This window comes from Colius striatus, chromosome 2 (genome assembly GCF_028858725.1).
Source record: "Colius striatus isolate bColStr4 chromosome 2, bColStr4.1.hap1, whole genome shotgun sequence".
NCBI classification, from domain to species: Eukaryota; Metazoa; Chordata; class Aves; order Coliiformes; family Coliidae; genus Colius; species Colius striatus.
In genome coordinates this window covers 41,183,743-41,196,292 of record NC_084760.1, presented here as the reverse complement: position 1 = coordinate 41,196,292, position 12,550 = coordinate 41,183,743, and the positions used below count along the sequence as shown (strand labels likewise).

Genomic DNA, 12,550 nt, shown 5'->3' with positions numbered 1-12,550 from the left:
GACACTGAGAGGCTGCCAAAAGGCAGGGAGTGACTCAGCCTTCCAGAAACAGACAGGGTGAAGGAAAAACAACAACATGAAAGACAACCAGACCCATGCCTGAATCATCAGGAAAATGAGGAGTGTGAAACAGAAAAAAGGTTGAAAGGAGGGGGAAAAAAAGAGGAGCCTTCATTCAAGATCTTTTAAATCAAGCATGGCTGGGAACGGGATGACGGGGTGGAGAGGAGCTGAGATGTGCAGGTGACATTCCCTCCATAAACCCTTCCTTCAGAAGCAGGGAAACAGGAAAGAGGGAAAATCACAGATGAAGAAACATCTGAGGAACCAGCATTTGGGCTTTGTCTTCACTACAAGAGCCAGCAAGTCAGAAAAGCAACCAATCACTGAACACAGGTGCAGCTCCACCAACGCACTGCACGGGACAGTGGAGAGGACATTACCCCCGTGGTCCCCAGTTGCTGCTGCTCACCGTGTCCGTTGCAATAATAGATCCACTTCTCCCTGTTCTGCATGGGGGTGGTGGACTTTTTCATAATAGCTTTTTCCACAATGGCACTGGGGTCTTGCCTGGGTCCCTTCTTCAGAGTCCGTGAGCTCTTTCTGACACTGCAGACGACGATAACCACCAGGACCAGCAGTAAGAAGAGGACAATCATCCATGGCAAGTGTTCGTTGATGTCAAAGTGCTGGTGGACGTTCTGGGAACCTCGCCGGGGGGGCCTGTATGGGATGCTGGACTTCTCCCCCCCCATCATCTCCAGCGATGGCTGCTTCTCCAGTGCTTGACTGGTCTGCTTGTGCCGGTAGCTCTGTGCCTGGCTGGTGGCACTGGGGCCCGTGGGGGTCGCACCAGCCCCATCCGTCCCGTTGGCCACCGTTTCATTGTCAGAGGTTGCCGGCTCTGCCATGCCACTGGGTGACGGAGAAGGGACAAAATTGGGAACTGAGGAGTTCAGACCTGTGAAAGGAGAGGAGAGTTCAGTGTCACTGCACCGGAGATGCGATATGGCATCGTATCACAGTCTAAGGCCTCCCCGAGCACCTGCTCGGCCAGCAGACAGAAATCCAACGCCAGGCAGCGAGAAAACCAAGAGGTGAAGTTGAGGTTTGGCCTGGGAACAGATGGGTACAGTTACAGAGTAAGTTCAAGGTAAAATTGACCCTTGTTGGTTAAGGTTAGTGGCAGCTCATTAAGGAAAGAAAAAAAAAAAAAAGAGTTATGAAAGGCATGTTGTCATTTTGTGTTTGTTCCACATTCAGTATTTCTCTCAAAGCCTACAACTTTGAGGAAATTATTTTCTCTCTTCAGCTGACAAACATTAGTTTTACTCTGCTTGTGGTACTTGAGCTAGAAATGCCTGACAACTTAGAGGCTTAGTATCTCTGTACTGGGTTTTGTTAAGGAAGCACAAGCTTTTTTTTCCAGCACTATAGTTATGCATGTACCAACCACAAAACAGGTTTCTGAAGCAACAGAGCTTCCCCCCAAGGGCTACTTTCTATCTTTATTGAGTTTTCCTATCGACCAACAGTTCTCAGGTCCCAGCCATGACCAACACCTAGTGAGAAGAGGAAGGGCTGTTGTGGCAAAAACTAGAGCTCGCTTTGGAAACTCAGCTTTTGAAGATCATGTCTCATATCCCAGCTGAGTGGGTGTAACCATCTGTAAACCGATTTTGCCTCTGACTTGGCTGCCCAAAACATTCTGGCCAGGACATAAACAGGAAAAATACTTTAACTTTTAACTTAATCATCTACAGTTGACTTTAAAGTTCAAGGAACACCCTCCTGTCCTCTCCCCATGACAGACCAACACCGTATCAAGCTTTGAGACCTAACAAAGGAGAAGCACTGAGAGTCTGACGCTATCAACAATGCCTTGCTATTGCATTCACCAGTTGAGGTGTACAGACCAGCAGAAGCTGCATTTTTTTTTAATACAAAGTCTCATTTGAGATTCTGTAAGGAGGCTGCTTCCCTGGCAGTGCTGAGCACACCACCTCAAATGGAATCCCACTGCAACCAGCCATGACTAAAACATCTCTAAGGACTGTGATGATGAATTGTTTTCAATTAAACAAGAACACGGGAAACTGAACCTGGTTCTCCCCACCAGTGATAACTAATAGAAATCTCGGAGGTTAAGGAAAAAAGTTTACAGCCCAGTCTAGGCTCCTGGAGGGCTGTTTTGGCAACAGTTCCCACTCAAGCTGATACGCTGGCACAGTACGAGGTAAAACACAGCAGAGAAAGCAGTGAAATGACTGGGAAAGGAGTCTGGTGGAGCAAAGCTCCTCTCCTCCCAAGGTTTACCTGCTTCACCTCACTTCAGTGCCACAAATGCACAAAGACCTTTACCAGCCCAACACATAGATGGGAAAAGCAGCTGGGGTGTGTGACATTCTTTCAGTCTAAACAGCAGGACAGTCAGGAGTCCAGACACAACCATAGTCTCAGTGAAAATGTTATTAAATATGGTTTAACACCAGTGAGGGCAACCAGATGCACTCGGAGCTGTCTTTTGTCGAAGAAGCAAAAGCACCATACCCACTTTAGACCATATTGTCTTTTAACAGCCTAAAGTCAATTCTGATCAAGTCAGGAATACAACCCCCAATCAAAATCATGTCTGTGTTCCAGTGATGGACATTACCTTTGGGAAGATGAGCGGTTGGTGGAACTTCATAGGGCTCTTCACCCACTTCGGTGCTGGACGAAGCCAAAGACGTGTTTGGAAGAGACGCCGGAGAACCACAGACGTTGTCGCTCTCCTTCGTCCCTGGCTTGATGACCACCATGTTCTTCCCAAAGCAGTCAGTGTACGTTTTGCACTTCATCACACTAGAAGGCACATCAGAAAAGGTCCCACGAGGGCACGGCTTGCACCTGACGTCTTCCGTCTCGGTTCCCTTCTTGCGGACACCCCAGCCGACCGGGCACACAGTGTAAGGGATGCAGGTATCGTTCATCTGAAACGTACCGGACAGGCAAGTGCACTCGCGGTCGGTCAAGGCAGCACAATGAGTTTTCTCAATCATTGGCAGTTCGCAGGGCTTTCTGCAAGGGTGGCACCGCTCTATGCCGTTCTCGTGCTTGGTGAAAGTCCCGTCCGGGCAAGGGCTGCACTCCCTTAAGGAGCTCTTTGTACAATGTTTAGACACGTAGGTTCCTGCGGGACATTTGTCACAGATCAGCTCTTTGTTGGTGGCACGGTCGAAGTGGCGGTACTTGCCAGGGGAGAGGCTGATGGCATTCTGCTCAGAGGTCAGTTTTGACTGACTGTTGGCAGTGCCAAGGAGCACAAGCAGCTGGAAAAGAGACAGAAGGCATTAGTCAACAACAGCGTACAACCAGAGCCCTCTCTGCTGGCAAATCCTTGCAGGATCACAAGAGATCTCTCAGAGCTTTGCAACCACAGAGATGTTTCTACACTGAGAGGTGGAGATCTCAGCGAGATCAGGGTATCCAAGAATCACAGAATGGCAGGGGTTCGAAGGGATTCTCTAGAGGTCATCCAGTTTAATTCTCTGCTAAAGCAGAGATCAATGGGTGCAGGAACAAGGGTTTGGAAACCTTCAGAGAACGAGACCCCACAGCCTCCCTGGGCAGTCTGGGCCAGGGCTCTATCACTCTTACAGTAAAGAAGTTTTTCCTTGCATTTAAGTGAAACTTTCTGTGTTCCATTTTATGCCTATTACCCTAGTCCTGTCACTGGGCACTGCGGAAAAAATGTGTCACCCCATCCTCCTGACACCTACCCTTCAGGCAAGTGTTGATGAGGTCCCCTGCTCAGTCTCCTCTTTTCTAGGCTAAACAGCCCCAGGTCTCACAGACTTTCCTCATAAGAAAGATGCATCAGTCACCTCATCATCTTGGTAGAGAACCGGAGCAGACAGCAGCACACTCTCTGGACACAGAGTCAGATACAATTATAATGCCTTAAATTTGACACCATGCTTCTCAGTGAGACTAAGCATCATTTACACTGCAACCCTGCCAGGGCAGTAAATACTGCTAATTGTGTTTCAGCAGTATGGTGCTACCTGGCCACCCCAAGAGAATTCAGATCAGTTTTGCATTTCAAGGCTGAGAGGCTGCAGCACGAGCCAGGCGCTTGCTGAGAAGACAAAACACACACAGGGGTGGCAGCTGTAAAACTTTCCCACTCTGTATTTGTTAATATGCACTTGTTCAAATAGTTATCTTTCTAAGCAAGATAAACCAGGATGTAATCCAGGCTAGTGGGGCATTACTGGACTACTTCTCAGTCACTCTGCCTTTCCATGATTTTTATTACACTGCACAAGTGTTAGGGTTTGGTGAGACCGCAAGGGATGTTCTACTTCAAGCTTCCAATCACATCTGACCCCACTTGAAATCAGATGCAATAGCAACAGGAGTAAAAACTTGGTGCTATTTTTAAGCTCTCTGGGGAGCTCTGACGTAACTCGGTGCATCAGATACCGGTTAAAGGTTTCCAGTTTTTAGACACTAAACTGCACTCAGCTGGGCTTGGCAAGATGATGGCTACAAATCTGTTCATCTCTACCTATTTCCAATTCCAGGGTTTTATTCCTTTAATTCATTTGGACTGAGGCTGCAGCATCCCCAAGAGAAGTTCCATCCACAGCTGTCCAGATGACCTCTGGTCCATGGACTTAACATCAGTTATACCAGCAGAGATAAGATACCAAGAACAAAAGGCCCATCAAAAGAAAGGCTGACAACCTCATATAACATGCAAAGCACGAGAAAAAGGCCCCAAAACATTTTCCAACAGCTGCAGTGTGAATTATTAGGGAGACAGAGGAATGAGCCAACGTTACCTTTAATTTCCAAAAGTGCTTTGGAAGGTGCTTACTGAAGGTAAAAAAAAAAAAACCCCTAAGGCTTTTCAATGCATAGCCAGGCACACAAATCCCTTGGCTACATTACACAAGCCCTCGCCTCTCACTCTGCTACCTATTCTGGGCTATCAGCCAGCAAGAATATATTCAGAGGAATGAAAAAAAAAGAAAAAGCCTCCCAACAACATGACTCTGCAGAAGACACATCGCAGTAGAGCCGCAAGCAGTGCCGCGTCATTTTTGGTGCAGCCTCTTGCTTCCTGGAAACACACAGCACATTTCTGTTTCACCTGCTAAATAATGTATAGCTCAGGATTTGTATTACATACTTTTATTATTATTATTTTTTATTTTCTCCCGAAGCAGCAGTTACAGAGCAGGCAGAAGCAGGCAAGCCCGCAGGAGCTGACAAAGATCTGCAGCAGCCAGGCTAATTACAACACATCAAATTAAAAAGTGGAGCTGCCCTGGCAGGCAGCAAAGGCTTAGAGGATGCATTTTACGTTTCCCCCACTCTAAGGTACAATTTAAAGTGCTTAGCTGGCTTTAAGGAAATCTGCCATCCCCCTACTCCTGTAGTCTTCATGATGCAATCCTGAATAACCAAACTAGATGCAGCAGGATCCAGCTTCTCTGGGTTTTGTGGCGGGGAAGTCACCTGTGTTACTCATCCTCCTCCTGGAGCCTGTGCAGGCCAGGCTGTTGAGATCAGGACAGAGAGCAGCTCTCGTGCCTCACCAGGGATGAGCTGTGTGCTGCTGTCTCAAATCCCAATTCCTCCCTCTGCATCAGGCCAAGTCTCAGAGAAGCCATGGACAATGAGCACATGCCATGGGTCTACCTCCTGCTCTCTCTTTTCTTCCATCTCCAGTATCTTTCCATTGCTCATACAAGTAACTAAAGGCAGAGAGACCTGCACAAGGTTTGGATTTTGTTTAGTTTAGGGTTTTAAAAAAGACCCCAATCTCAAGCAAAGTGGCATTGGCACTTCAGAAGACCTGCAGACCTTCAGCTGCACATGCACTTCCAAGCTTAGAGACTAAGGCAAGTCTCACTGAGGAAACGCTACACAGCATCGAGCATCCACTATTCACTTGCATTGGCACTTTCGGTCCCTAAAAAATATCCAGCTGCTCAGGTTCCACGCCTGCCACCACTTGGATCTCAAAGAGGCGGTCATCTTCAACAAAAAGGAGTGTCTGCTGATTTGTTCCCTCATCCCCAGGACTGCCCAACAGCATACAAAACTAGACCTTTCTGGCTAATACACAGAGTTTCAGTAGCAAAAGCAACAGAGTAATGAAGTGGGATCTGCTTAGCCACAGGATTTCAGTTTGTTACTCCAATACCAAAGAAAGTACATAGGCTACCAAAAGAAATAGAAAAGAGGAATCGGTGCAAGACAACACTAAAGGGCAGATTTGGTTTCAAGTAGCTTTGGTGCTACTCTGCGTGCCCAACACTGAAAGGGAGAAGTGGGATGAGGTGGTACCATCTCAGAGAATTATTCCCGGCTCAGCTCCAATGCTCTGCACAGCAGGAGTGAAGGCACTTCCCAGATACTTTTCACTTAGGGTAGGAAGAAAGCCACTCAGTAAAAAGAAAGTAAATCAGGTTGAGGAATGCTTTCATTTTCCCCTCATCACATCAGAGATCCGGCTCAGACAAAAGGATCTTTACATCCCTTTGCAAACCAGTCCCTGGGTCAGCAGCTGACCCACCTTGCCACCAGCCAGCCTGATGGCTCCATACCAATGATTGCATTTAAGCTGCTCTTTCATCACCTTCTTAAACAATTGCATGCTGCAGGGGAGATACGCTGGCGATTTGCAAAGTAAATAGCTTTTAGGAAGCCATAAGCTTCCTGGGCACATGTATGGGGATTGTCTGGGAATACAATGGCTCAATCTGGACCCAAACTCTGCTCATGGGCCAGAGGAGTCAAAACACCAGCAGGAAGCTGGTGGATCAACAGGCATTTGTGTCCTGAAACAGAGTGACACCTCGAGATAGTCACAGCCTCAGGCTGTGTACGGTGCCACCCTGCTGCCAGCCCTGGAGGCAGTGATAAACCTCAAAAATAAAGAAATGCAAAACCAAAAGACAAAAAAAGCCAGATAAACACAGGGCACTAGACCTCGGTAGAGAAGAGCAGGAGCAGAGAGCTGTAAGTGTGCAGTGACGGACAGCGCTAAACTGATACCCTGGGAACCGTTTCTGAGCAAAACCCACAGAATTTTGTAGGAATGGCAGCTGGCTCCGTGGCGATGCCTTGGCACAGGTTGGGGACAGGCTGCACAGCCCACTGACCTTCCCGAAAATCAGATCTGCCAACCAGCACCAGAAAACCAATTGCGACATTAAAGGACAAGAAAGAAAAAAAAAAGGTTAAAAAAACCCAATAAAACACACCCAGAAAGACAAATAAACTAGTCTGGAAGTTCTATGGTGATTTCACAGGCAGGAGGAGCCCATCTCCTGCTCAACTCACTGTAAAAAGGATTAAGTTACTAAAAAAACAACAAAAAAAAAAGTTGTCTGTGAGAAGAGCATCTAAGAGCAAAGCAAGTTTATCCTTCTTGCAACACAGCTAGCTATTTCAATTGGCTTCGGGTTTGTGAAACTGAGAGTCTGGGGCTTACCCTGCTCAGCAGTTCTTTCAGTATATCTCAAGAGTGAAAAAGCAAGCAGCCGAGCGTGCCAGAACAGCAGCACTGGGCACATCTGGTCCCCATGAAGGGAAACTCAGCAGCTACTGCTGCAGCCAGTGCTGACCCGAGCTCACAAGCATCCCCGGCAGCCACATGTTTGGCTCCATCCAGATTAAATCCCCCCAGGCTCCCAAAGCAAGGTGATGTCATGGTGTTTCAAAGTGAGGGTGTGGCAGGGTGGAGGGGGTGTGAAAATTTGGGTGCCTCAAGTGAGGGATGCCAGGACCAACACCAGCCTTGTGCAACCGGCTATTGCTCAGAAACCAAGCAGACAGGCAGGTTCAGGTTTGTCATGCTAGCAAGAGACCCACCAACTACAGATTTGAATGTACTTCCATTGGGCTGGAAAGACCTTAACATTTTTTGTTGCCCAAAATTTTGAAGATGAAGAGGCCAGATGAAGAAATCCCGGCTGGTGGCCAAGGGGGAACATCCTGCAAGCTCGCCAGCAAACAGGAATTCTGCCTTATGGCCTGCATGCTTCTACCATCAGCACATGCAGAGGTTCAAGCACACACACATTTTCTCAGGGTCTCAGCTTCATTTTGCAAAACTGCTGATGTGTTTCCCTACACCTTTGTATCATCTTTTCCCTCCCCCTCAGCTTTCTATATTTGTCATTCCCATCTGACCTCCAGGATTCTGGCCGCAGCTCTGTATCTCAAGGTCCCCATTAGCACCTCATCTTCCAGAAGTGCAGAGGCACTTGCCTATCCCAACAGTAAGAAGCACCCAATCGGCATGGTACAAAGACACCAGCTGCTCTGTCGCTACACAGTTACCCTTGCTTTCAAAGATATAAGGCTGATCCCAGCTACTGCTCTTCCAGCTTTGTTTACTCGGATTCCTATTGAGCCAGCACCAGCCTGCTAAGATCCACCTCGAGTTCAAGAGCAAGTGCACTCCTCGGTTACACAACCCAACCGCAGCGGCTGTGGCGTGTGCCTGACATACCGAATTACCGTCTCTCCCAAAAGACGGGACACAGCCCTGGAGCGCTGACTGGGATGAGCCTTACCCGGGAAGGTAAACCTGGAGATGAACCCGCCAGAAAACATTTCTGTGTTAAGTCAGGGCGGCTGCCTGCAATTAGTGGTGGTGAATTTTGCAGCCTGTCCAAAGGGTGTCAAGAAATGCAGCTGCAGGGAATGGATAGATGGACTGATCCCAGCCCAGTGCCGAGCTCTGGGGAAGAGCGAGGATCCGCTCAGACCTCGAGGTGCGGCACAGCCCTAGATGAAGCCTCCGGTGGAGATGTCCCCTTTTGCCCATCTGCAGTAAAACGGGGAGGGAGAGGATAGAGCGGGGGCTATTGCACTCATCCGGTGCCCGCAGCCAGGGCTTAGTGTGCAGGGGCTGGGACATGCAGCACACCCCAGCGAAGGCACAGGAGAGTAGGACAGATCCCCAAATAATACACGCATACCCCCTTCCCAAACACTCCCCTGTCTACCTGCCACCGCAGCCAGGCAGTACACTCCCTCCCGCCCCAACCCCAAGGCAGGAGGACGGGCGGGCAGCCCCGCACTGCAGCACATCACCATCACCACCTCCCCGCCCACAGGCATCCTGTGCGGGCGGCGGAGCGCGGAGGGACGGACCGACACCATACCCCCACCACCACACACACAGACGCACACACACGGAGCCCCTCCCCGCGAGGAGGAATACTCACCGGGAGGAGGAAGGCGGCGGCACTCCAACACGCCGCGGCGGCCCCCATGGTGGCGGCCGGGGCCGCCGCGCAGCGGAGCTGCGGGCGAGGCGCTGCCTCAGGCGGCGGGGCGTGCGGCCGGCGGCGGCCGGCAGCGGCGAGGTGGGGGTAGGCAGGCGGCCATGGCGGCGGGCCGGGGCCGGGGCGCGGGCCCAGCCGCCCGCCGCGCTCCCACCTGCCTGCGGGGCCGCCGGCTGCGCACTGGCGCGGCGGAGCGGGACGCGCCGGGACGGGGCGGCGCGCACGTGGGGCGGCGCGGCGGGGCGGGGCCCTTTGTGGCGTCACCGCCCGCGCAGCGCCGCGCGCCAGGGCGCCCTCCCGCGCAGCGCAGCGCACACGCAAGGCGCTCCCGCTATCCCGCCCGCTATCCCGCCCGCTATCCTCCCTCTATCCCACCCGCTATTTCCCCGGCTGTCCCCCCCGCTATCCCACCTCCTATCCCATCCTCTAGCTCATCCGCTATCCCACCCGCTATCCCATCTGCTATCCCCCTGCTATCCCACCCATTATCCCACCTCCTATCCCACCCTCTATCCCATCCACTATCCCACCCGCTACCCTACCTGTTATCCCGCCATCCCACCCTCTATATCATGCACTATCCCACCGTTTCCCCAATCCCACCCGCTGTCCCACCCTCTATCCCACCCACTATGCCTCCCACTTGGAGAAGAGCTTTCCTCACTTAGCTGGAGTGCAGTGGCAGGACTGCTGTTCCCAGAGAGGGACAAGACAGAATGTGTCATGTGCAGCCAGAGGACCTTCCTCCACAGCTGGCCATGCTGCTGTGCAAGTGCCACAGAGCCTCTCTTTGGGGTTTGCCTTCTCCTGGGGAACAATGTCCTCTTCCCAGGATGTGAAGGAAAGGGAGCCTTATCCCAGTAGAGATCATAATATAGTGCAAGACCCAGTAAGGCTGTCCAGAAGGAAGCCTATCTCTGCTTTTAGTTTGGGCAAATAATAGGTGATAACATGACTGGGTCAACCCCAGACTTATGAAAGGGAATTTTAAGTTTTAAGATGTGTAGCTTTCTGATGAAATACAGAACAAGTCTTGGCCTGCTGGTGTGGAGCTAACTGGACTGGTTGTGTCTGGGCTAGAAGAAGGTTTGAAACATCCTGGTAGCATAAACCCACACTGAACCTATCAGCAGCATGAAAGGCAGTGTTCAGATTGTATTATGGAAAAGGAGAAAAAGAATCATACGGAGGATGGAGTGAGTGACTCAAGGCATTGGCAATAAGATGGATCATGTTACTGCCTTGGAATGGATTCCAATTAGTTGCATCCTCTTTTAATTATTATTATTTATACAGAACATAAAGGCAGTCCACAGATTATCCAAAAGTGTGCAGGCTGATCTGTAAATCCCCCATCCCACCCCGCCTCACAGCCCTTGTAATGACAAACACCAGTCATGCAGCTTAGACTGCTTCATACTGACTGCAACATAAATAGCTTATTAACGTCCAACTTGCTGCATCTCCTCTTTTCTCACCCTTTGGAAGGAAAATAGGGAAGTGGGTGACTGAGGTCGGAGTTTTTGTAATAAGTGTTTTTCGCAGCAGGAATGGCTGCAGAAGCGCCTCCCTGCACTCAGTTCCCTTTTTCCACTTGTGCTGTCCTGTGAACCATGCAAACACAGGCCCTTGGGATCAAACAGGTCACTGAACTGTTGTAATTCTGTTAAAGAAAAAGCAAAAGGGAGAGTATTTTTAATCAGAGTTGGTGAACCTCACTGCTCATGTGGACTGGAGACCCCTGGGTTACTAAGATGCTGGCAGGAGGCTAAGCAAGTGATGGAGGGACATCCACTGACCTGGTTTTCCAGCAGAAACCATTTTTCTCTTCAACAGCAAACTCTCCTCTCTTGTGAGGAGAAGCCAGTGGTCCTGCGTAGTCATCTGAGGCTGTTTGAAGCACATCCATGAAATGAGAGGAATTGTTTCACCAAAAGAAGTGTTTTGGGAACCATCACTTGCTTCACCCTGCAGAAGACACACACATTCTGTGAAGTGATTTCACATCACCAATGGCAATAAAAGAAGCCAGACTAACAGGACAAACATAATTTACTTTCAGACTTTCTTATTCTCTGTACGTGGACCATTGCTTCCACATCTCCTGTAGAAAGAGAACATTTCTATGCTCTGTTGCTGTTATGGGAAAGTAGCCACTGCATGGGAAAATTCACAGCTACAATTCATATAGAAAGCACACTTGTCACTTGTGTTAACATAAATTGGGAAGTTAAACCAACAAAGCCCTTGGACTTCCCTGTGTGAGGGAAAGAAGAATTTGGGTGGGAGTTCTCACCCTTCTGTCCTTCCTTATAATCTCCAGGAAACGGAAAGGAAATTTCTACCAAGAGCAGATGTTCCCAGCAGGGACATATATATATCTACACACATATACATATAAACACAGTGATTTCTAGCAGGATCAATGGATGAAGAAAAGTCTTTTGGGTAGTTGAAGTGAGATGAGAAAATATGAGTCTTCCGGTGTGAGATGTCAACTGAAACAGAGCATGAGAATGTTCTCCAGATCAGATGAAGCAGCTGGCCGTGTGTCCAGACTGGGACACTGTCACGCAGTCATAGTGACACACTGCACTTCTGCTAATTAAATGAACTTTTGTCACCTTACACTGTGGAAAAACAAAATCATACTCTCTGTTGGAAAGCTAAGATGATTCTGAGTCTCCCTGTAGAGAATCCAGTTCCTGCCTTAAATGTTTTGCCAGCAGCAAGCTGCTTTTATATATTATTTTGATTTCACTAACTGAGGAGCATCTTGAAGGAGACAGATTTCCTTAATGTGTGTGTTATCTCTGATGGCTTTCCTGCCCAGGCACCCCATGGGATGTCAGGGCAAAGATTTGGAGAGCTGAGGAGCCAGGAGTGGTGACTGGGAAATGAAACATGGGAATGTTTGGTGCAGGTTTGGTCACTATCACTCCTGAGCTGATCTCTCTTCTGGAAAAGGCTGATGCTGAGCTGAAGAACTTATTTTCTCAGAGTACCTGAAGAAAGGAGACACTTAGCAGCCGACAGCAAGGCTCAGGGCATAAACACACTTTTAACTCTGGGTCCAGGGTAAGGACTGTGAGAGACCAGCTGGTAGGATGGGGAGATGAGGCTGCACGTGAGGCACAGCTGGCACTGCATCCTCGCCCCTGGTGAGAAAGGGGTGCATGAGGCTGGCATGTCAGGTCCCTTCTAGGTCAGCGACTCACTGTAAAGAAGTTTGCTTTGTGCCTCCAGAGCAGAAC

General features: G+C 49.5%; 1 protein-coding gene across 1 annotated transcript in view; it reads right to left on the bottom strand.

Annotated features, from left to right (window-relative positions):
* TNFRSF21 (TNF receptor superfamily member 21) overlaps positions 1–9,376 on the bottom strand; it is a 38,202-nt gene extending 28,826 nt beyond the window's left edge. The window contains exons 1-3 of the mRNA XM_061990867.1: positions 9,237–9,376; positions 2,657–3,311; positions 473–961 (exon numbers count right to left, since the gene is read on the bottom strand). Coding sequence (XP_061846851.1) covers positions 473–961; positions 2,657–3,311; positions 9,237–9,284 — 1,192 coding nt within the window. The 5' untranslated portion in view covers positions 9,285–9,376. The remainder of the gene's footprint in view (positions 1–472; positions 962–2,656; positions 3,312–9,236) is intronic.
* Positions 9,377–12,550: the final 3,174 nt, after the last annotated feature.